General features: G+C 39.9%; 1 protein-coding gene across 4 annotated transcripts in view; it reads left to right on the top strand.

Annotated features, from left to right (window-relative positions):
- LOC114249447 (protein 4.1 homolog) overlaps positions 1-25,605 on the top strand; it is a 101,973-nt gene that overhangs the window by 50,492 nt on the left and 25,876 nt on the right. For all 4 annotated transcript variants that reach the window (XM_089735962.1, XM_089735964.1, XM_089735963.1 and 1 more), the window contains exons 2-8: positions 10,264-10,426; positions 13,127-13,274; positions 14,104-14,220; positions 22,227-22,410; positions 22,496-22,648; positions 23,225-23,410; positions 25,300-25,472. In XM_089735962.1, the coding sequence (XP_089592088.1) occupies positions 10,286-10,426; positions 13,127-13,274; positions 14,104-14,220; positions 22,227-22,410; positions 22,496-22,648; positions 23,225-23,410; positions 25,300-25,472 (1,102 nt within the window). In that variant the 5' untranslated portion in view covers positions 10,264-10,285. The remainder of the gene's footprint in view (positions 1-10,263; positions 10,427-13,126; positions 13,275-14,103; positions 14,221-22,226; positions 22,411-22,495; positions 22,649-23,224; positions 23,411-25,299; positions 25,473-25,605) is intronic.

The raw sequence follows: 25,605 nt of genomic DNA, 5'->3' as shown, positions 1-25,605 counted from the left end.
AATAGTAGTCTTGGTAGAATCTTAGTTAAAAATGTTAATGTAAATGTTAAAATAGTTAACAATGAGTTAAGAAATAAACACAATAATAGCACAAATATAACCGGAATATGAATTTAGTCTGTTTCTTTGCAACCGATAAACGGTAGGCAGCGGCTTGGCTCCGTCCCCGGCATTGCTGACGTCCATGAGCAACAGTAACCACTCACCATCAGGTGGGCCCTATGCTCGTCTGCCTATAAGGGCAATAAAAAAAAATTGTTCCCGAGAAGGTATTTCAGAATCAGCCCTAGATTTAAACCTTCGAAGATGACTATCCCAATGATGCTTCTTTTTTTTATTGTTTAGTTGGGTGGACGAGCTCACAGCCCACATGGTTGTTAAATGGTTACTGAAGCCCATAGACATCTACAACGTAAATGCGCCACCCACCTTGAGATATAAGTTCTAAGGTCTCGGTATAGTCACAACGGCTGCCCCACCCTTTGAACCGAAACGCATTACGGCTTCACGGCAGAAATAGGCGGGGTAGTACCTTCCCTTATTATTTCGCCGGCGAGCTACCGGGGACGAATTATCACGCTCTTCGACTTCGCTTCGTAGTTGATATTCTAAATTGCCTCCGAAAAAGGATGAGGTCCTATTGTTAAATTTCATTCATGTATTTCACTCTTGAAGACGGTATTTTGTTATACCGCCTGGTGTTAAAAGGTCACTGGTGCGGACGGACAGCTATCATAACGTGAATGTCGCCATTCACCTTTAGACTTGAACTCTTACGTTTAAACAGTATAGTAGTTAGGTAAATTATATCTTTCCGGGGTTTGATTTTTACACGATGTTATTCATTCATCGTTGTAGTCTTTCGTTAACATTAGTTGAATAGGTATTTTTGGAACGAAGTTCCTTATGGGACGATGCGGAGGGGTACCCTAACCGGGAAAAAACGTCCGTAACGTAAGATTTTTATTAGTAATGCACACAGTGTACGACTTAACTTTGTAATAACGTACAAATTAGTAATGCACACAGTGTACGACTTAACTTTGTAATAACGTACAAAAAATAACATATTTTTTTATCATTCATTGACCACGATCTCAGAGAGTTCGTTTGCGCAATACACTAACTCTTATGCAAACAACCGTGAATGAAGTGTACCACAATAAGTTCGCACCTTACCGAATGACCGTGGGTTGTTGCGAAACCTCCACTTTTATTTTCTTTATACCTCGAATAGAACTTAACATTAATAATTTTATAATAAGGAACTTCGTTCCTATCCGGTGTCCCACGACACCACACATCTTTTGTTTTAAATGTGTCGGCGTGCGAGATTCGGACACCGGCAACGTCGCATCGCTCTATTTGAATGCACGAGGCGTGTTCTTAGGCCAGGGACTCCCAAACTTATTTTGTCTACTGCCCACTTTGAGAATAAATTATTTGTTAGCGCCCCCATTTTTTCGCCTACTTAAAAACCACTATAGCGAGAGCTCAGTCGGTGTCTAAGAGTCTCCTAGATGAAATTACAAATCGCCTCCTAAGTCTCTACACAACGCCCCCATTTTTTTTTGTGGGTCTCTTACCACCCCCCCTTTAGGCATGCAGCGACCACAAGGGGGCATTATTGCCCACTTTGGGAAAGGCTGCTTTAGACCGTAGACTTCATATTAATAATATTTCCGTTACCAACCTAGAGAACAGATACCCGCAATGAGAGCGCGATTGTATTGCGGAACATTGTAGTAAAAATATAAAAGCGTAGCCCAAATTACGAAAACATACCAGCACACCAGCCCATAGTTGATTTACGTTCAATTTAATGTTTGTTCAGTGTGAAAGTTCCGAACGCGTTGGTACAATGTTGCGTCGTTGCGAAATCTATCGCAATTAGAGATTTGAAGCTATACATACAGCTCTAGAACCAGAAAAGAAATTGCGGCCTAGTGCTGTTCTACTTTTGTGATTTATGTCGTTTATTAGTCTGACATGGGAATCTGGTAGGCTTACACAGCACCGGGTAACTATTCCCGACAGTGTGTGGATGATAATAATAAAAAATAGTGCTAGATTGGCCTACTAGTTGAGAGGCCATCTGTTGTTGAGTGGTTAGTAAAGATCATAGACATCAAAGTGAATGTCGCCACTCATTCTGAGACACGGGATCCAAGTCTCCAACCATGTTGCATATTTACGATGCTTTAAAATTAAATAGTTTAAATAAGTCATCATTCTCCTGCCCTTCTCCCAGTCACCCGGGGTCCGCGCAATATTTTTTCTTCTTCCATACTCCTCTATCACATATCATTTTTTCGCTCACTCTTACACATATCGTCTTTCACGCAATCCATCCATTTTTTCTTAGGTCTACCTCATTCTCTTCTTCCTCTAAATAGTTTAAAATTGCATATATTAAATAATTTAACATAATAAATAAAAGAATATGACAAAATTTAAAAAAAACAGCTTAAAACAGATATTTCTCCGCGTTTTCTTGTATTGCTATCCGTTCCGGAGTTAGATGAAGTTGAAATTGATTTAGTTTGTAGTAGTTTTGTGGTCGTCGTGGCCTAACGGATAAGACGTCCGGTGCATTCGTGTTGAAGCGATGCACCGGTGTTCGAATCCCGCAGGCGGGTACCAATTTTTCTAATGAAATACGTACTCAACAAATGTTCACGATTGACTTCCACGGTGAAGGAATAACATCGTGTAATAAAAATGAAACCCGCAAAATTATAATTTGCGTAATTACTGGTGGTAGGACCTCTTGTGAGTCCGCACGGGTAGGTACCACCGCCCCGCCTATTTCTGCCGTGAAGCAGTAATGCGTTTCGGTTTGAAGGGTGGGGCAGCCGTTGTGACTATACTGAGACCTTAGAACTATATCTCAAGGTGTGTGGCGCATTTACGTTGTAGATGTCTATGGGCTCCAGTAACCACTTAACATCAGGTGGGCTGTGAGCTCGTCCAAACAGCTAAGCAATAAAAAAAAAAAAAAAAAAAAAAAAAAAAAATAGTTTCGTGTCGTGGCTTTACGCCAGTGAGTCGATACGATAAAATGAAATCTGCGGGTCAGTAATAAAACGTACAAGAGAGGCACTTTATTCGTAATTGGCCGGAAGAGACGAAGAGACGCGAGTGGCGCCTCCAAGTCGAAAACACCCACATAATAATACGAATTGTCTGTCTGCGAAATGAAGGGAACCGTTCTGTACTCGTGAACGTTGTTTTAAAAGACCGAGTGCTGGGTCACAAGATTAACGTAGAACTTAGTTTAGCAGCTCAGCGGTATGGCAGATGTATCCTCTCATCATTGACTTATGTGGGAGTTAACGAATGATTGCTTCAAGGCAGGAATAGGTAAGGCGGTAGGACCTACCCGGACAGGCTTACAAGACACCCTAACATCAATAACAATTACTGGTGGTAGGACCTCTTGTGAGTCCGCGCGGGTAGGTACCACTACCCTGCCTATTTCGCCCGTGAAGCAGTAATGCGTTTCGGTTTGAAGGGTGGGGTAGACGTTGTAACTATACTTGAGACCTCAGAACTTATATCTCAAGGTGGATGGCGCATTTACGTCGTAAATGTCTATGGGTTACAGTAACCACTTAACCACCAGGTGGGCTGTGAGCTCGTCCACCCATCTAAGCAATAAAAAAAACTGTTTTATTAATCTTGAAAAATACGAGACAAGTTGTCAAGGTATTCCCAAAATGAACAGGAACAACAGGCGTTGAAACAATTATAATTAAACTAGCGACCCACCCTCGCTTCGCTTCGGAAACCATAATTTATTATTGATTTCTCCACTATTTAATGGATGTTATTATACATATAAACCTTCCTCTTCAATCACTCTATCTATAAAAAAAAAAAACCGCATCAAAATCCGTTGCGTAGTTTTAAAGATTTAAGCATACATAGGGTTATAGGGACAGAGAAAGCGACTTTGTTTTATACTATGTAGTGAAATAACATTGGAATCAATAAACTAATTTCGAAAACAATGACGTGTCGGTCATGCCTCTAAGTGAAGACACGGCGCCAAATACTCTGACTCAGCGACTTCTCAGCCAAATAGTATTTTAATTAAGCCATTGTCCGTCTAATAAGCATGTAAGTAAGTATGCAAATGAGAAGTTATATAGTTCCTTAATAAAAATGAGAGTTAAGGTTAGTCCAGTCGTACATACGACGACCATTTCAATTTTTTTGGAGAATAATGAATATGCGGAGGTCACCACCCTAAAAATAGGAATTAATTAGACTGATTTATAGTGTCTGTGAGGGTTGATCCCAGGTTGGGTCTGGTTTCCTACACTTTGTTATTAGTCAAGAGGTCGAGAAGTCATAATCATTATTATAGAAGATAGAGAAGTCATTATCATCATTATAGAAGTCATTATCGTGGATAAGAAATCGTGAGTTATCCGATATTAAAATTGGAATAACAGTACATTCCTTAAAATTGCCAATATTACCACTTACCACAACTAAAACAGTAACAGTAATATTTGACTAAATCCAATGAATCTGATAAAATATTTCCGTTTTTAGAAAGTTTTAATTGTCTGCCTTATAATAATAAAAATCTAAACAAACAGAAAGGTTGGCGCCAAGAAGGCGGCCGATCGCGAAAAAAGATAACAAGAACTCCGTAGATCCAGTGGAGATAAACCGAAGTAGCATTTGTTTCTAATTTCTAATCCTTTCCTTCTAACATTATTATTAAAAGTAAATCAAATTTGTTACGAATAAAATACCACTTACCCTTATTATACGAGTATGCTATATCTTACTGCTAATCTTTTACTGCAATATCTTTATCTTTTCCAGAATTTCTGTAAATTAAACAGTTGTGTGGAATAGATCGCATTAAGCGATAAGACCGCTCTCTCTCTCTCTCACTCTCTCTCTATCTCCTCTTATCTTTATCTCCCTCTTCTTCTTTCTCCCTCTCTCTCCCTGTCTCCCTCTCTCTCCCACCTCTCTCCTTCTCTCCCCCTCTCTCTCTCTCACCTTATGGATATCCTTGATCATTGAGCTCTTAAGAAATCACTGAAAATAGGTTGTCATAAGTGCCTCTAGAGTTTTCTGACGCCATCACGAAGGAGAAACGCTCCGTACTTAGGTCATCACTTTTCTCTCAGGCTGCCTCGATTGAGGTATGTCCTATTCGAGATTTGGGCACAGATTGTTTAGTAGCTGGGGGCTTTAATCCGGGTCAGGCCCGGTAGGTGATAGTCCAGCGGTTTCCCTCTGACCCAAAAAAAAGGATCTCACGAGTCTTCCACGAAAAAATATTAAAATGACCATTATTATCAACTTATCAAGCTGTTTTACTGTTCGCTATGTACTGTAGCAACGGTGACATCATATCCCCCGTTGAATTGTCTACGGTCAGGGCTGCGGATTGTTTTGTAAGTAACTTACCTACTCTGGCATTACTATTTACTACTAAGAACAAATATGGAAGGGGAGATTGTGATCGAGTGTATTGTTTGTGTTTTCCTTACCTGTCAAATATTTGAAATGACTCATCATATAACCTATTGTCCAATTGTATATTTGAAAAGCTTTCAGTAGATTTATTGCGGAATAAAACATAATAATATTATAAATAACGTGTGTGGGAATGTAAAAGAGTTTTCATTAACTCCCGGAGTAATCTGAAATTTCAGGAAAACCCATTTCCACTGCTCCAGATCTCTACTGGTGGCGTGGCAGTAGCAAAATTATTTTGCAAAAGTTTGATAATATGCAATATCTTTTCATGTGGTTGGATACGTTTTATTTGAAGATGTCCAGTCTTTTAAGTAGCTTGGATTCGCTCGTAAGCGATTCTTCTTTTTCTCCACCTTATCCCATTAGGTGGGGTCGGCACAGCTAATTTTTCTCTTCCATTCTCTTCTATCAGCCGTCATCTCAACACTCACTCCTTTATCTCATATCGTCATTCACACACTCCATCCATGTCTTCTTCGGTCGATCTCTTCCTTGCACTACCATTTCGATACATCTCCTAGTCACATGCATCTTCTCTCTACGCTTCACATGTCCATACCACGCTAACCGTTTTAAGCGATTATTGTAACCTATAGACATATATATACTATAATTGTCTAATATACAAATATTAGACAAACATGATAAAAATCACTGATCTGAATACTACAAAAATGTCTTTAAAAGAAAAGAAAAAAAAATTGCAAGTTTGTGTGGTCGCCGACCCTCTTATATTTCTTGATACAAAATTGACCATTATATTTCAAAACCACCAATGAATACGTACTATTGACGTTAAGAGTGTAGATAATAAAACCGTTATTTACAACTAGAATTACTACCAGTAGTAAATACGGCATGTCAGTTTTATAACTAAACTGTGGCACTATGCGATATGTTTTGGCATCTTGCCATAAGAATATCCTGTTTGTCTAACGTCGATATGTGTAGTTGGATCTATGAAGAACTTATTAACGAAATTAATGCGGAATGTGATAAGTAGGTACATAATGTATTGATGAGTAGATGGACAAGAGCCACGAACCTACATCCCGGTGAGTCGATGAAGTAACTATACCTCTTTATATTAATGAATCAAAAAACCTGTAAAAGCCCAGAAGAGGGTTATATTAAGGTCACATATATTTTGTGGGTTATTTATAAACAACTAGCTGACCCGGCAGACTTCGTAGTGCCTCAATCGATAAATAAAAGACCTCCTAAACTTTTGTATAAAATAAACTCGGCAGACTTCGTAGTGCCTCAATCGATAAATAAAAGACCTCCTAAACTTTTGTATAAAATAAACTCAAAACAAACAAAAGGAATCCGTCCGACGGTGGACACATCAAAGGAAAAACAAAATTGTTATTTTTATTTAATTCTGAATATTTTCATATTTGTCTACCTTTTAAACCTCTGGACTTCCACAAATAATTCAAAACAAAAATTAGCCAAATCGGTCCAGCCGTTCTCGAGTTTTAGCGAGACTAACGAACAGCAATCCATTTTTATATATACTAGTGGTTTCTTGATAGTCGAAATTCGAAAATAATTAATTGAAATTATAAGTTTGTATATACACCATTATGATTCTATTGTCAAAGAATATCTTCTAAGATAGTTACTTCTTAGATAGTTCTACTTCAAAGAATTCTACTTCTTCACAGATTTCGCTAAGACTACACTTTAGACAAATATTAACAAAGACAAACAATATTTAATCTATTCTTAATTTGACCAAAGACTATAAGCAATAAGAAAAGTTTGACAATAAACGAATAGTATGCATGCGTGTGCTGTGTCAAATACATGGTGGTGTGTGTAATGTTTTTTTTATTGATTTAATGTATTTTTTATGCATTATTAGCGTTGTTTTGCCTAGACCTTGACCCTATTTAAGAATCCGCTATAAATGTTTGAAGAAATTTAGAGTTATTCACGATGTTTTACCCAACCCGTAACTGAAATTGGGTAATGTTATTTTTTTAATTCGGTATTTTTCGAAAGTCGAAATTTGTTAAGCTAAATTAAGAATTTTAAAGTGAAGCACAAAATGATTCGGCGCGATTAAGCTTTATCTTGTTTACTTAATGAAGTTGTTTTGTTTTTGAATAAAGTTTTGAATTCATATAGCCGCTGCTCATTCATGGTCCAGAAATAACGATGACTGAACCAAGACGGTGGCAGCAACACTCAATTGGGTCAATTAAGATCGCGGCCTACTGGCTTCCGCGAAGACCTATAAGGACTGAGTGTCTTCGAGTCCCTGGATGTTTATATCCTTTGTATAATCTATCTATCTATCTATATAATATATAAAAATGAATTGCTGTTCGTTAGTCTCGCTAAAACTCGAGAACGACTGGACCGATTTGACTAATTTTGGTCTTGAATTATTTGTGGAAAAATAACAATTTTGTTTTTCCTTTTATGTGTCCCCCGTTGGACGAATACCTTTTGTTTGTTCTAAGTTTATTTTATACAAAAGTTTAGGTCTTTTATTTATCGATTGAGGCACTACGAAGTTTGCCGGGTCAGCTAGTAAGTTATAAAGTTTCTAAATAAAACGAGTTAGTAATGAGTGTTTAAGGGGAAGTTTGAAAGTAGCTTCGGTTACATAAAGTAAATAATAGAAAGTTACGGTGTTATGGGCATGTTATATGTAAGGAAGATGATTATGTGACCAAAAAGGCCCTGAGTAGGAAATTAAAGTAAAGTAAAATTAAATTAAAATAAAGTAAAGTGGAGAGAGGGCGTCCTAAAAAGACTTCTTGTGTGACAGAGGATATGCGAGAAAAGTGTGTGAGTGCCGAGATGACGTGTGATAGGCTTGAATGGAAAAAGAGGATACGCTGCATCGACTTCACGCAGTGGGAGTAGGGCAAGAAGAAGATCAAGAAGTTTTGAATTTGATAACATAGGTTTTTTTAAAATATATGTTGATGATTTACTGGTGGCCTGGAGGCCTTTCCAGTTTCACAAGGACAAGTGGGCGAGCAAGGGCTCAGCCGAAGGGGCGGGATTTACTAACAGCTACCCGAGCGCCCCCAAGGGAGACTTAACAACTCAAGAGTAGCTGTTTCGCGAACGAATCTACTACCGGATCAGAATCGCGACCCTCTGAGAAGATCCGGTGAGAAACTCAACGGGCTGAGGGTTTTGTTGTTTGACTGTCAACATTATTGTACTAATAATGTATAACTTTTCTGCTTGTTTTCAAAATTCTGAGATAAGTTTATGTGAATGCAATTGTTTTATGGTTTTACTTATTAAGATCATGGTCGAATGATGATGTAAACATGTGTAATGGATTGTCTAGCTCTGGCCATGAGATTCGCGCTTGTAGTCAAATTTTATAATTGTGTGTTCCTTAATCACGAAATACGCGTTAACGCACTAAAGTTGAGTTTTTTGGGGGTGTGTCGCGTTTCCGATCCGGTGGTAGATTCTGCGAAGCACTGCTCTTGCTAGGGTCAGTGTTAGCAACATTCTCAGGTTAGAACCCCGTGAGCTCACCTACACACGTTAGGGTGAAGCTGAAATAGCCTCTCAAGGCTATCAGCATAGGTAGGGAAAAAAAAAACGTGACCACGACCACTCCGCCATGATTGTACGACTGAGAAGAAGAAGATTTAGTGCTAGTTTCAAATCACTAGTAGGCCACTAAAACACGTCCTTACGGATCCATCAGATCCAATAACCTTTGCATTAGAAGCCTTCAGCTCTAACACTAAGAGCAGGCTTAGGGACCTCGGTAACCGTACTCGTCGAACTCGACAAAGAGTTCGCCGTGCAACCTAACCCATGAATCAGCTTGCTGAGTTTCTCGCCGGATCTTCTCAGCGGGTCGCAATTCCGATCCGGTAGTAGATTCATTCGCGAAGCAGCTACTCTTGAGCTGTTAGGTCTCCTTCGGAGGCGCTCGAGTAGCTGTTAGCAAATCCCACCCCTCCTGGCTGAGCCTTTGCTCGTCTACCTGTCCTGGTGAAACTGGAAAGGCCTCCGGGCCACCAGTAATCCTTCAATCATAAAAAAAGGCACTAAATATTTTGTTTACGTTTTACAAGAGTAACCGCGTTCGTCCGTATTGCATTTCGTTAACAGAACGTTTTACCGTAGGCGTCCTTCACGCGGCGACGATGCGCGACCGCAGAACGTGTTCCCACGTTGTTGTTATTTACGTGACCATTGTGTACGACGTTGCTTACGGGTTTGTGGGAAACGTTGGTGCGGCGGTCGGCGCATTCGTCTTTCTTGAACTGATTTGAAGTGCTTTGGTGACGTACTGTGCGCTATAAGACTGTTCTAGAATATTATACAATCAAAGATGTTCTTCTTCTGAGCCGGTCTTTTCATTACTGAAGGTCGTGTCTAATCTGAAATGTTGACCACTCGATGCACAATGCTCCCCCGCGTCTTCCTGTCCTCGGCGGTCTTTATAGCCTCTGTTATTGGCAGGCCGGTGAGCGTCTTTACCAGATCAGACCAGCGGGTAGGTGAGCGTCCGCGTGATCTTCTCCCGCCAACCTGACCTACTACCATCAGCTTCTCCAAGTTATCGGGCCCTGTACGAGCGATGTGGCCGAAGTACGCGAGAATACGTTGGAAACAGATAGCGATCAAAGATAGTATCATTCAATGAAATGTTTCCCTTGGTGTTTTGTCAGCGCGCCCTATTTAATCATTAGCAAGGTTTTCCCGGTATCAGAAGTATAGTAGTGGTAAAGTATAGTTTTCTTTTCTTTCTAGGCGTTGAGGGTCGCGCGGCAAAATGCCGGAGAGCGTGGCCAAGGACAGCAAGGAGGATGCGAAGACGAAGAACAAAGAGTCGCCCAGGCGACGCCCGACCGGCAACGTCGCCAAGGTCAAGGTGGAGCTGCTCGACGGATCTAACATGGAATTGGATGTCGATGTGAGTGTTTGTATATTTTTTATTTTTTTTATTGCTTAGATGGGTGAACGAGCTCACAGCCCACCTGGTATTAAGTGGTTACTGGAGCCCATAGACATTTTCAATGTAAATGCCGCCACCCACCTTGAGATATAAGTTCTAAGGTCTCAAGTATAGTTACAACGGCTGCCCCACCCTTCAAACCGAAACACATTAATATCGCCTTGGAATTCGTTCGAAGGGTGGGAAGGCCGTTATACATATACTACAAGACAACTTCGATCTCATTGCTGTAAGTCAGCGGCGGCGTTGACGAATTAGCACCAGGTGGACAGTTCGTCGGTCTAGCCAGTGCAATAAAAAAGATGTGTGGTGTCGTGGGACACCGGATAGGAACGAAGTTCCTTATTATAAAAATATTAATTTTAAGTTCTATTCGAGGTATAAAGAAAATAATTATTCGGGGATACATTTTTTATTATGATTTTTTATTGATAAAAAAAAACTACAAAGTTATCAACTTTATTTTATTCACAATGATTTATAAAAAATATATAATAATAATATACAAAGAAAGAGTTATTTATATGAATAATAATTAATAATAATAACCGTCATCGCGTAGACTATACATTAGACACTGTATAGCCATCATACTAAGAGTATACATAAATAATAACATACACAAATCTTACGTTACGGACGTTTTTTCCCCGGCTAGGTTACCCCTCCGCATTGTCCCATAAGGAACTTCGTTCGAAAAACAAATACAATTTTATTACTGTGTGTTGCATCAATTTTATGTTAATTATCTCGATAGTTTCGTTAATGTTGACGACAATTTGAAAATTAATCATGTTCCTAAGCTTTATGTTTTGATATATGTTACACGATCACCCAAAAATGACAACGGGCTTGGATTGAATTTTACACAGAGATACTTTATAACCTTTGTTTATCGTGGTAAACGACACGACAACGGGCAACGCTGGGTAGATGTTTTTTAATTAATATGTCGTTGTGTTCGCTGGCTTATTTTTATTTATTTATTTAAAGCTGACCCGGCAGCCTTCGTAGTGCCTCAATCAATAAATAAAAGACACATCAAGGGGACACATCAAAGGAAAAAAAAAATTGTTTGTTTTTATATAATTCCAAGCTTTTTTTATATTTTCTCACTTTTTAATCCTTCCCTGGACTTCCACGAATAATTCAAGACCAAAATTAGCCAATTCGGTCCAGCTGTTCTCGAGTTTTAGCGAGACTAACGAACAGCAATTCATTTTTATATATAGAGATATAGATTCGGGAAGCCAACAGTACAAAAAAAATATAGTATATTAAAAAATAGATAAAACAATAACCAAACAAGTTTCCACTATCAAAATCCCATATAAGTAGAATCATCATAGTCGGTTACTGTTGGCAGAGCAATCGAGGTCATGTGGAATTCTTGTTTAGTAAAACCTTAAAGTAGAAAATGAACAAAAGGATAAAAACAGAAATTTGTAAATTTAAGTTTACACAAAAAAAAGAAAGCATCATACGCACATAATAATATGTACATACACCTATATTTTATGAGTATGTTTGTGAACCAACAGCCCTACAAATCATATACGTACAGTAGTTTATGGACCAGAGATACGAGAAAATCTTTATCTCGGGCAATTGCAACTTGATTAATTATTTCTGAATCGTTTTTTTTTATCATAACACCAAATAAGAATATAAATAACTGGCAATAAATCGCACACGATCATCGGGCCTCAATTTAAAATTCCCCCGTTTTATGGGGGTGATTTTAGAGATTGACAAACATAGTTAGTTAGTACATACAAACATACTTAGTTATGTACGTTTAAATATGTATTTTTTTTTTCCTACCTAAGCTGGTAGCCTGGAGCGGCTATTCCAGCGTAACCGTGGCAAGTAGGTAAGCTCACGGGGTTCAAACCTGACGACGATGCTAACACGAACCCTAGCAAGAGCCGTGCTTCGCAGAATCTACTACCGGATCGGAAACGCGACCCACTGAGAAGATCCGGCGAGAAACTCAGTGGGCTGTGTCTGAGAGTTAGTTTACTCGACGAGCCCTTCATCGCAAGCGACGGGTTCGACGAGAACGGTGACCGGAAATATGTATATTAATCACCCAGACAAAGAGCAAACCACAGATAACCCCCAAAATGTTTGCCCGAATTGGGAATCGAACCCACGACTCACGGTGTAACAGTCAGGGCCGCTAACTGTTGCATCAACGAGTAGGTCATAATATTTAGTTTAATATTGTTACGTGCTGGGGTTCGCGATAAATAGATGTTCCACCAAAGTACAGCTTAAAACTGTATTCAACTCTTAGAACACTTAAAACACTTCACAATCACTTTAAAATTCACTCAATTCACCTCTTCCGCTTCGCTTCAGGTGATCCGTTCGCTGTTTCGTTTCGAGAATTTCCGATTACTAACTAACTGCGTGTCATCTCTGCAACGCTTTTATAGTCGATATATCTAGAATTATCGAGAATATTCCACAAAAGTTGAGTATTGTGTGTATCCGCTATCTAACAATAGATGGCGTTGTACTTCTCGAGCGTTCTTCTAAAAACTATTAGATTCTTCTATATTCGTTCGGCTATTCGGCGATAGATGGCGTTACTCTTACCGGCGTAACAATATTTATGGGCAAATAAAAAGAACTGTCCTTTTTATTTTACAGCGCAAAATCCGCGGACACGAGCTGCTGAACAAAGTGTGCGACAACCTTAACCTGGTCGAGAAGGATTACTTCGGACTGCTCTATGCCGATAGAGGAGATCCCCGGGTATGGATCGATCTCGACAAACGGGTCTCAAAAATGCTGAAACGTAAGTACATATATCGTCCTGCTACTCACAAGGATATTGCTGTCCACTGCTGTACGAGTAGGTGAGTCGGTTCTAGGTCTCCGAGTAACTTTTATTGTGTAATCTGCGAAGCCATGTGGCATAGTCATAGCAAAAGTACATTTCTTTGTGATCATGAACGTCATACCCGATCCTGTAGACCGAATGGTAAACAGTCGACGTCGCCCAAAATAAGACATTACGGATCCTCCCGATCCATTAACGGTGCTTTTAGGTACCAAAAGTACTGGTCACCGTCCTCGTCGAAACCGTCGCTTGCGACGAAGGGCTCGACGAGCGAATTAACCCATAGACACAGCCCACTGAGTTTCTCGTCGGATCTTCTCAATAGGTCGCGTTTCCGATCTGGTGGTAGATTCTGCGAAGCACTGCTCCTGCTAGGGCCAGTGTTAGTAACACTTCGGTTTGAGCCCCGTGAGCGCACCTACAAGTTAGAGTGAAGCTGAAATAGCCTCTCAAGGCTATCAGCATAGGTAGAAAAAAAAAGGAACATGGCTTTCAAATTGTATATGCTTATGTTACACCACATTGGTTCGCATCACTAGTTTGCTATTGCGGTCTGAACCGCTTAAAGGTTATGGATGTTGGTTTTCTATTGTGACCGCCGCATCGGGGTGTGTCGTAGTTCTGTTATCACCGATGCATTTTAGCTTCTCTGAAACGTTTTCAACTGTACGTAGTCAAAGAGATACGGCTCCCAGTCGCGCTAAACAATTGAATGATAGTTATTTGGGCACCTTAAATCCATTAAATCTAAGTTTGAATTATTTCTTAATTCGATTTCTTACAGATGAACCGTGGTTCTTAAGGTTCGCCGTAAAATTCTACCCACCGGAACCAGCGCAGCTGCAGGAAGAATTAACGAGATACCAGCTTGTTTTGGCGGTTCGCAGGGATCTACTTGATGGTTTGTGAAGATGATGATCGATGATTTAACTCTATTCTAAAGTATATCTACCTATATACTGTTATCTCTTGTGAGTCCCCGCCTATTTCTGCCGTGAAGCAGTAATGCGTTTCGGTTTGAAGGGTGGGACAGCCGTTGTAACTATACTGAAACCTTAGAACTCATATGTCAAGGTGCATGGTGGTTTCCGTTGTAGATGTCTATGGGTTCCGGTAAAGACTTAACACTAGGTGGGCCGTGAGCTCGTCCACCCACCTATGCAATAAAAAAAATATCTATCTACTTATCTCAATATATCTAATTAAAAGACAAGATAGCTCGTAACGATGTTGTTAATAATAAAAAAATGCGTGTCAGCTCCGACACGCGACAGGAGTTTTCTCTTCAAGTTCTATTTTTATTGAATACTAGCTGACCCCGCAGACTTCGTAGTGCCTCAATCGATAAATAAAAGACCTAAGCTTTTGTATAAAATAAACTTAAAACAAACAAAAGGAATCCGTCCGACACATAAAGGAACAATAAAAAAAAAAAAATTATGTAATTCCGAGCATTTTCATATTTATCTACCTTTTAAACATTCGCAAAACTTCCACAAATAATTCAAGACCAAAATTAGCCAAATCGGTCCAGCCGTTCTCGAGTTTTAGCCAGACTAACGAACAGCAATTCATTTTTATATATTTTTATTGAATATACATACAATGGACAAAAAAGAGAAAAAAGAAATCAACTCATCGCAATTCTGAAAGCATGGATATAGTTCTAATCGTATTTCTCTATATTGCTTCGATAAAATCACGTTACTAAATAATAAATGTCATTTTCAGATGCGTATTTGCTTATGTTACACAAAGTAATTAAGTTCCGAAATGCTCTGCTTACATATCACTCAAACAAAGTTAAATGTGGATAAAATAAATGAGTAAACTGATTGATATCTTTACACTATGTTAGTAGTTCATGATGTGTACATTCATGTGTTCACACCACCACACCACACCACACCACACCACACCACACCACACCACACCACACCACACCACACCACACAATATTACCTATAGTCGGATTTTTTATTAGACGAAGTCAACTGACGTTTACTGTATTGTCAGTTTTTGATGAAATAAAAATAGTGTTGTGACAAAGTGAACGATTGAAAAAACTCCTGAATTAATGAAATTGCCTCGATTGTCTAGTGAATAGTCGGTGTGCCGAATTGCCGATATCTGGTACGGGATTCGAATTTTAGGCGTGCTTTGTACATACATACCAACGACTTTTCGACGAAATATTACGTTCCTATAGTATCTACCTGTACCGAATATCGAGTGTTTTCAACATTAAGAAAAACATTGCGAGGAATCTTGTAAGACTGTCCTATTTCCAATACATCATATAGTTAAAACTATATATGTATAAAATATAACTGTTTAAAATAAAATCTTCAAATCTGGTTACATTAATTCACATAGTAATATAGACTTAACAACTCTTTTTATTAATAACAGTAAAAGGAGGATGGATATAAATTAAGAAAAATCAATCAGATTTGAAGTTAGTGTTTAAGCAAAATTGTTCGCTCGCTGTTTTTTCTTTAATAAATTTTTTTGGGTTAAAAAGTGTAGTTTTAACATGTTTGGTCCTTCGAGAACTGGATTATAAGTGCAAAAAACAATAGTGTAAAAGGCTAAGTGCTAATTACTGCGAGTTGGTTTATGAACTATTTCACAAACTTGGACATTTAAACAGTGCGTAATTAATTTTGGATTAGGTAATGATACTTGGACTATAGTAATTGCTAATATTTAGAAAGTGATTTGGACGAATACAATTTTTGTTACGTAAACAATGGCTCAACTTTGTGAATCACAAAAAACGTTATCAGAACGTATTTCTAAGTTACAAAGTAATACTAAAAAGACGTCTAAATCAAGATACACACTTGGCTATCTACAAACACGCTTAGAAACATTAGAAAGTTATTGGTCTAAGTATCAAGCACAATATGAGATGATTAAGTCAACGGTTACTAAAACTGAATTGGAGCAATTACAATTTAATGCCGAAAGTCTATACGAGACAACTGAAGAGATATACCTAGAATTTAAGGGATTATTAAAGGATTATTTGTTGGAATTTTCGAAAGGTCAAGGTCAACCACAATCATATAATACTACGCAGAGTTTTTTAGCAACAAATGATGGTGAGACCACCCCGATTAGAACTAAATTACCTCCTTTATCGATTCCAAAGTTCGCCGGTAATTATAACGACTGGACAAGTTTTAAAGATTTGTTTAAGGCTCTCGTGCATGACAACGTGCATCTAACAACGATTGAAAAACATCATTATTTAAAAACGAGTTTATCGGGAGAGGCTGAACAACTTCTAAAACATTTTGCACTCACGGAGGCTAATTACGATAAGGCTTGGAGTACACTTGAGAATAGATACAATAACAAACGTATGATTGTCACTACAATAATTAGCCGCCTTTTAAATCAAAAGAAGATGAACACAGAATGTTTTAAAAGCTTAAAAGAAATTTTAGATACTACGAAGGAATGTTTGAATTCTCTTGACAACATCGGCGTGGATACCTCCACATGGGATGCAATTATCGTTCATTTAGTTGTATCCAAATTGGACTTAGAAACACACAAACAATGGGAACAGTCACTTGGATCATCTCAAGACATACCCACACTTACCATTTTATCATTATTTTTAGAAAATCGTTTCCGTTCTATGGAGATGGTAAATATTACCCACAAAATAGACCAACCGCAGAAAAAGGACTTAGTTAAAAATTATACAACCCAAAAACCCACAAATATGAAGTCATTTGTCACAGAAGTAAGCAGCAAATGCACTTATTGCTCACAAAACCATTATATTTGTCATTGTAAAGAATTCACCGCATTAGATGTTCCTCAACGTCAGGATTTTATTAAGAAGAATGGCATTTGTTTTAATTGCCTTGTAAAGGGTCACTCCGTTAATGCGTGTAGGCAGAGCACCACCTGTAGAAAATGTTGTCGACGACATCACACTCTGTTGCACTTCACAAACCCTAACAAGACCACAGCAGTGCCGGAAAGCGATGCAGCAACACCCAGTACACCTGAAACAAGCCAAACCACATCAACCGTCGTTTACAAGGCTGAGGTTGACAAAGACAGTAAGGAAGTATTATTAGCAACCGCACGAATTGCAGTTAAGTCGAGGAACGGCGACACGATAGTCTTGAGAGCACTGATTGATCCGTGCTCGCAATCAAATTTTGTTACTGAAGCGGCAGCTCAACTGCTTAATCTCGAGCGCACTTCAATCAGCGGAAAAATTACTGGCATTTCATCTATACCGCTGACCACCAAGTCACAAGTTACGTTGAACTTTCATGCTATAAGAAATTCATCACACATGATCACAGCTAAGGCGTACGTCCTTAGACGAATAAATTCGAGATTACCATCACAAGAGCTCCCATCAGATACCTGGCCTTCTTCTGAGATTTCGGATCTTGCGGATCCACACTTTCACAAGCCAGGATCTATCGACGTACTATTAGGTGCAGTTGTATATGCGCATATTATTCTTGACGGAATAATAAAACGCAATGAGTCTCTGGTCGCTTTGAACTCAAGATTGGGATGGCTGGTAAGCGGCGAAGTTGCGCAGTCTGGCCATCAGTCACACAATGTAGTTGTTATGCACACACAAGTCGAAGTTGATCAGTTGCTACGTCAATTTTGGGAGATTGATGAATATTCACCAAACGTGAAGCCTCTGTCAAAACTTGAAATGCAGTGTGAAGAGCATTTTAAGAAAACTCACACTCGAAACACTGACGGTCGATATGAGGTTCGCCTACCCTTCAAGGACGAAGACGCTCCAAATTTAGGAAACTCCAGACAACTTGCTTTGAAACGCTTACATCAGATGGAGAATAAGTTTAAGCGAAGACCCGAGTTTCACGAAGAATACAGCAAGTTCATGAGACAATATGAGTCACTCGGTCACATGGAGGTTGTCCCTGAAACAGAGAAGATGAATAGAGCTTATTACCTACCACATCATGCTGTTCTTCGTGCCTCGAGCCTCACTACAAAGTTGCGCGTAGTTTTTGACGGAAGCGCTAAGCCTGTACACGGAAACTCACTTAACGATGAGCTACTCATCGGCCCACCGCTGCAACAAGATATACGAGATTTAGTAACACGGTGGAGACAACATAAGTACTGCCTAGTAGCTGATATACAACACATGTACCGACAGATACTTATTTCAAAGCAAGACACTGATTACCAGAGAATCTTGTGGCGCGAGTCATCGGAAGACCCGATTAGAGAATATCGGTTACTTACCGTCACATATGGCAGTTCATGTGCTCCATATCTTGCTATAAGGACACTTCATCAACTTGCAGAGGACGAACGTGGAGAGTTTCCTGAAGCTGAACTTTTAAAAACTGATCTTTATATGGACGATTTGATGACGGGCTCATCTACAGAAGAAGACACTCAACGGCTTCAACGTCGCTTAACTGAACTGTTTAAGCGTGGCGGTTTTCTTCTACACAAGTGGTCGTCTAATAGTGAAACGGTTTTAAATGAGATTCCCGATTCGATAAAAGCATTAAAAGGTTCAGTGAATATTAAAATGGATGATTCGGTGAAAGCTCTGGGCATAGCCTGGAAACCTCAAAGTGATATATTTGAACTGGTAGTTAACTTACCTCATGAGAATGACGTTGTTACAAAACGAAGTGTGCTATCTGCGATAGCAAAAACGTTTGACCCTCTGGGTTGGCTAGCACCTTCCGTGATTGTGTTAAAAATGTTTATGCAGAAGTTGTGGCTGGCCGGCCTGGACTGGGACTCTGAACTTCCTGAAGACTTGAAAACTGAATGGCAGAATTACCTGACTAATTTTGAACACATGCAGGCCATTCAGCTTCCACGTTGGCTAGGGATTGCAAATAATGTCAAAATTGAATTGCACGGCTATTGTGACGCCTCTTGCGCCGCCTACGCTGCGGTTATTTACATCAGAGTCATCACGAACAATGAGATAAAAGTAAGTCTAGTCTCAGCCAAAACAAAGGTCGCTCCCGTTAAACAGATCTCATTGCCACGTCTTGAACTTTGTGGGGCAGTCTTATTGTCTAAATTGATACCATATGTCAAATCTAGTCTAAATATTGATGATAATTGTGTATTTGCTTGGACAGATTCCACAATAGTTTTGGCTTGGTTGCGTAAAACTCCAAATACTTGGAAGCCATTTGTTGGTAATCGCACTACCGAAATCTTGAATGTTACGAATAGTAGTCAATGGCATCATATTAAGTCTGCGGATAACCCGCGGACTGCGCTTCACGCGGTATCAGTCCTGGCGAGCTGATGCAGTCACAACTATGGTGGGAAGGTCCAGCCTTTCTTCGCGAGTCTGTTGAGATTCGTTACCCTGATTTCACTATACCTGAAACCACACTCGAAGCAAAACCGAAAGCAAAAGTTAGTTACTTATGCACCTCTGAACTCAATGAATGTACTATGTACCTCAATAGATACTCAAATCTACTTAGACTTATACGTGTGACAGCCTATTGCTTTCGATTTTTGCGACTATGTAAAGATAAGGCTCTCAAAAGGAACGATAGCATAAAACTGACATACCTCACTACTGATGAAATAAAAAATGCATTAAAAACTTGCATACGAATGTCACAGTCTGTTTACTTTAAAAGTGAAATAGGATTGTTATCACAGAGCAAACCTATCCCAAAAAATAGTAAACTTTTACCTTTGAATCCGATCCTAGACAATGAGAAAATTATTAGAGTCGGTGGACGTCTTGTAAATGCTCAAATACCACCTGATATGAAGTCTCCTATAATCTTACATCACAAATGTAACTTAGCAAAGTTGATTGTAATTGATGCTCATTTGAGAACACTACATGGTAGAAATTCGCTCACATTAAATGTTGTCTACCAAAAATATTGGATTCTCCGAGCAAAGAACTTAGTAAAAAAGATTTTAAGATTATGTAAACCTTGTTTTATCCAAACTGCACGACCTATGACTCCGTTAATGGGTAATTTACCACAGTGCAGAGTCAATCCGTCACGCCCGTTTTTGACCAGCGGCGTAGACTTTTGTGGTCCATTTACGCTGAAACTGTACTCTGGTAGATGCACTAAAACTTGTAAAGCTTACATAGGTGTGTTTTTATGTATGGTTACAAAGGCTATTCACCTTGAGCTGGTTAGTTCACTATCCAGTGCTGCGTTTTTAGCAGCCTTTAAACGTTTTACTTCCCGACGTGGGCATTGTAAAGACATCTGGAGTGATTGTGGGACTAACTTCATAGGCGCGTCCAAAGAATTGGATCTCGCCTTCAAAAACAGTAAATCCACTGTCGTTGACGAAATCGCCCAACTGTTAGCTAACGACAGCACAACATGGCATTTCATTCCCCCTGGTGCCCCTCACTTTGGAGGATTGTGGGAGGCAGGAGTTAAGTCCATAAAAGGACATCTGAAACGTGTTGTAGGCGAGTCCTGCTTAACATTCGAAGAGTTTTGCACTCTGACCACACAGGTCGAGGCTTGTGTCAACTCTCGGCCTCTTACGTTGATTAGTTCTGCCGTTGATGAACTCCCGTTGACTCCTGGTCATTTTTTGATCGGCGAAGCACCGGTTACTATCCCTGAAGAAAGTTTCGTGGATACTCGACCTGACTATTTAAACCGATGGCAAAAGGTGCAACGTATGGTACAAAGTCTGTGGCGACGTTGGCAATCTGAGTATCTTACTATGTTGCAACATCGATACAAATGGTCCCAGAATCACCCCGACATAAATGTTGGTACGGTTGTCTTAGTGAAAGATGATCGTTTACCTCCAGGTAAATGGCTTTTGGGACGAATCGTGGCGAAGCACCCGGGAGCAGACGGTGTAACGCGTGTAGTCTCCTTACAATTTAAGGATCGTGTATTTAAGAGACCAGTTACTAAACTGTGTCCTCTGCCTCTAGCTGCTTCAGAGCCTTTGTTAAGTTATAGTTTATAGTTTTGTTTTTTAGATTCTCACTCTATTTAAGTTAAAGCTCAGATGGATGTTTTTATCTACCACGGTTAAAGGACCCATATAGTCCTTGGGCCGCGGCATGTTTAAAATAAAATCTTCAAATCTGGTTACATTAATTCACATAGTAATATAGACTTAACAACTCTTTTTATTAATAACAGTAAAAGGAGGATGGATATAAATTAAGAAAAATCAATCAGATTTGAAGTTAGTGTTTAAGCAAAATTGTTCGCTCGCTGTTTTTTCTTTAATAAATTTTTTTGGGTTAAAAAGTGTAGTTTTAACAATAACAATTATAGGTAGGTAATGAAAATAAAAAAAATATTGTAGTTACATACTACTAGTAACATATATTGGAGCACTTTAATACAATTTTATTGTAAAATATAAATTATATTCTTTTATAATTTGAAATTAATGATTAACTCTTCACACTCATTGTTCATTCATGTGATTGAACGAGAACTGAACGCATCACTATTACTTTAAATATAGCAACATTATTTCACAAAGTGACATTAGCTACTGTCAGCTGGCTTCGTCTAATTAAAAATCCGACTATAATCTAAATTTTGGTGCACTAACTAACAGAAGTTATAATATGAAATGTTAATTATTTTTACTAAGTAAGCGGACACAAGATGTAATACACTGTTGCTTAACGCGCGATAAAAAGTATCTTAATTGAATTAATTCTTTTTTTTGTCAACGCTCGATTTTACTATCCATAGAATATTCGTACCGAGGGGCTTTAAATAAAATCCATTATTAAGTACAAAAATATATATCCCACAATTTATTTTCCTTCAAAGTGTTGGGCCTAGGATTGAAAAGTACATCCAAAAGAGAACGTGAAAGTAATAGTAAGTAATGTGACGGAGGCTTTGAAGCTATGTTTGTCTCCAGGTCGCTTACCCTGTTCGTCAGTAACGCACGCATTACTGGCCAGCTACCTTCTCCAATCTGAACTTGGCGATTATGAGGATACGGAAGTCGGTGCCGGTCTGTGCAAGCAACTCAAGCTGGTCCCACCGTCATCTTGCACTCAGGAGTTAGAGGAAAAGGTCGTAGAACTACACAAGACACACAGGTAGTTTGCATAGTGCCATAGTCGAGTAGCTTTGTGATAAGTCAAGCCAACCAATATTTCTATTTAAACTATGATTGTATTACAGGGGTCAGACACCAGCGGAGGCCGAACTGAATTATTTGGAGAATGCGAAGAAGCTCGCCATGTACGGGGTGGACCTCCATCCAGCCAAGGACTCGGAGAATGTCGATATCACGCTAGGAGTTTGCTCGTCTGGTCTTCTTGTGCATAGAGAGAAGTTAGTGCATAATTGAACGAAACTATATTGTTGGATAGGTCTGCGATCTGGCATCAGTTGTGTAAAGGACTAAAGGCTTCGTCAAACAGAACGCGTACTTAGCGCGCGTCAGAGTGCTAAACTGACGCCGCGCTATGACGCCGAGATGTGTTGTACTACTATGGTAACATGCCGTCAAACAGAGCCCCAGCGCTATAAACACGCAACGCTCTGTCGCGGCGTCAGGACGCTTTGATGTCAGGCGTTGTAATTTTTTACAAATTTCATTTTAGCGTCTGAGTAAATGTGTACTAAAATACTGGATAATGCCCGAAAAATTGATAGAAATAGTTAGAAAATACCCATGCTTATACAATGCCAGATCTGAATCACTCGACATCTTAATACTTTAAAATTTTCAGACTCCTATAGAAAGGCACTATGATTTGGCGTTACGTTACGTCAAGGAGCGTTAGGCTAATCTAGTCAATTGGTGTGACATGAAAAGAGCGCGACGTTAAAACGCAGCGCTAAGTACGCGTTCTGTTTGACGAAGCCTTAAGGGTTTGAACCAAGTATCCCCTCTCTCTCGCGCAGGCTCCGCATAAATCGGTTCGCGTGGCCGAAAATCCTGAAGATCAGCTACAAACGACACAACTTCTACGTGAAGCTGCGGCCGGGCGAGTTCGAGCAGTTCGAGTCGACGGTCGGCTTCAAGCTGGCCAACCATCGCGCCGCCAAGAAGCTGTGGAAGACATGCGTAGAACATCATACGTTCTTTAGGTAAATATGTTATTTTTGGAACGATGTTCCTTATGGGATCACACGGACGGGTAACCGGGAAAAAACGTCCGTAACGTAAGATTTTTGTTAGTATTGCGCACAATGTATGACTTAACTTTGTAATAACGTACAGAAAACAACATTTTTTTTTATCATTCATAGATCACGATCTCAGAGCGTTTGTTTGCGCAATACACTAACTACTATGCAAACAACCGTGTATGAAGTGTACCACAATAAGTTCACACGTTACCGAATGACCGTGGGTTGTTGCGAAACCTCCAATTTTATTTTATTTATACCTCGAATAGAACTTAAAATTAATATTTTTATAATAAAGAACTTCGTTCCTATCCGGTGTCCCACGACACCACACATCTTTTCGTGTTGTACACTGTTTAGTGTTCTATGTGTGTGTTCGTCCTCACCGTGACCAGACAGCTGCCGCCTGACCCGAAATATGAGGCCATATTTAATTGGCTGTGGTACAAATTTATATCTATAGTAATATATAAATCTACAGTGGTTTTTACGGATGTTCCGTTATAACTACTAAACCATGCATCCGATTGACTTGAAACGTGGTATCCATCTAGAAAATACATGTACTTAATGCATAGGCTAATATTTGTATGAGTGTTGGACTTCCTACACCAGTTGCGGGGGTGTTAATGATGAGAATCTTTGTGGGGGTGAGAAATAATAATGATAATTTTAAATGCCCAGCGAAGCGGTCGGGTACAGCTAGTGTATTTATAAAAGGGAAAGAGTTTGCTAGGAAAAATAATCTCTTCTGCCTCACTAAATTTCCCGGGTCTGGACATCGATTTGGGGGCTGGGAAAGGGGACCAGAGGCCACGTTTTGCTCGTCGCACTCCACGGCTTACTCTGACTCTGAACAACGATCGGTTTTTTATGGTCCTGCAAAATTCCAAGAGTTATTTTGATCGTTACTTCGAGAGTTCTTTAGTATCCGAGTACATTAGACAGTAAGACTGTCTTGAAGTTGTCTTTCAAAACGCTCAAAATTCAACTGTCTTCATCTACCTCTATACAACATGGAGCCGATTGTCTGGAGACATTGTCGATAGACGGAGACATTTTCCCGTTTTCTTTTTTAGTCATCGCAGCTCCCGCCACTACGACTGAGTTCATACCCACCACTTGAAATACTGTTTCCATTAGTAGTACATTTCGGTATATACACCGGTTTATTCATGCACCGTCCCGTATAACTTTACTTCTAGGATCTTTCCAGACCGTTATGACGCATCCGTTTTCGATCCTGGTGTGGCATTACATATTCTTCCCCAACATTGCAGGAGCATCCATATTAAAGATAAAGTCATCTTTAACTGGTTATGTTTGCCAGAGTTTTGACATATTAATATTCAACTAGTTTACCTTTTGATCGGAATTTTCATAACGACTCGATCGGGAAACCTTCCACTTCATACCAATTAACAAAATCGCTCAATTCCAATAGTGGTTCTACCTTTTCGCTACTGTCAGTCCGCTTGTACACGACTGGTGATGTGCGCACATTTAGTACGGTGCTCCGTTTTCTGTGAGGCCTGCCGTGGCGAAAGGGCTAGAAAACCCCCCAATGGAAGGCATCGGCATGGCTATGAACTGCCGTTGTTGTTGACCATTATTGATGGGAATAATAAAAAGTAAGGTCGTCTATAGCTATAAACTGTGGGTCTTCGAGTTTTGTAATAATTACCCGGAGTTACGAAATATGAAATTATGAAAATAAGAGTTGTACCTATAAACCATAAAAATTTCTAAGGTTTTTGTTATAACAAGCTTAAGACAAAGTTCTTGCATCTTACGAGTTTGGTGTTGTATAACATTGCAGTGGTTAAACAGTTGTTGTTCGTGTGCAGGTTGATGTCGCCCGAGCCGGCAGCCCGCAGCTCCCTGTTCCCGCGGCTCGGCTCGCGCTTCCGGTACAGCGGCCGCACGCAGTACGAGTCGCGCCGCGCCGCCCCGCCCCGCGCGCCCCCGCACTTCACGCGCACGCTCTCCGCGCGCCGCCTCGCCTCGCGCAGCATGGACGGTACGTACACGCGCCCCCCGCCCCGCCCCGCCCCGCGCGCACCCGCACTTCACGCGCACGCTCTCCGCGCGCCGCCTCGCCTCGCGCAGCATGGACGGTACGTACACGCGCCCCCCGCCCCGCCCCGCCCCGC

Source organism: Bombyx mandarina, chromosome 20 (genome assembly GCF_030267445.1).
Source record: "Bombyx mandarina strain Sakado chromosome 20, ASM3026744v2".
Classification (NCBI taxonomy): domain Eukaryota; kingdom Metazoa; phylum Arthropoda; class Insecta; order Lepidoptera; family Bombycidae; genus Bombyx; species Bombyx mandarina.
This window is presented reverse-complemented; position numbering and strand designations above follow the sequence as displayed.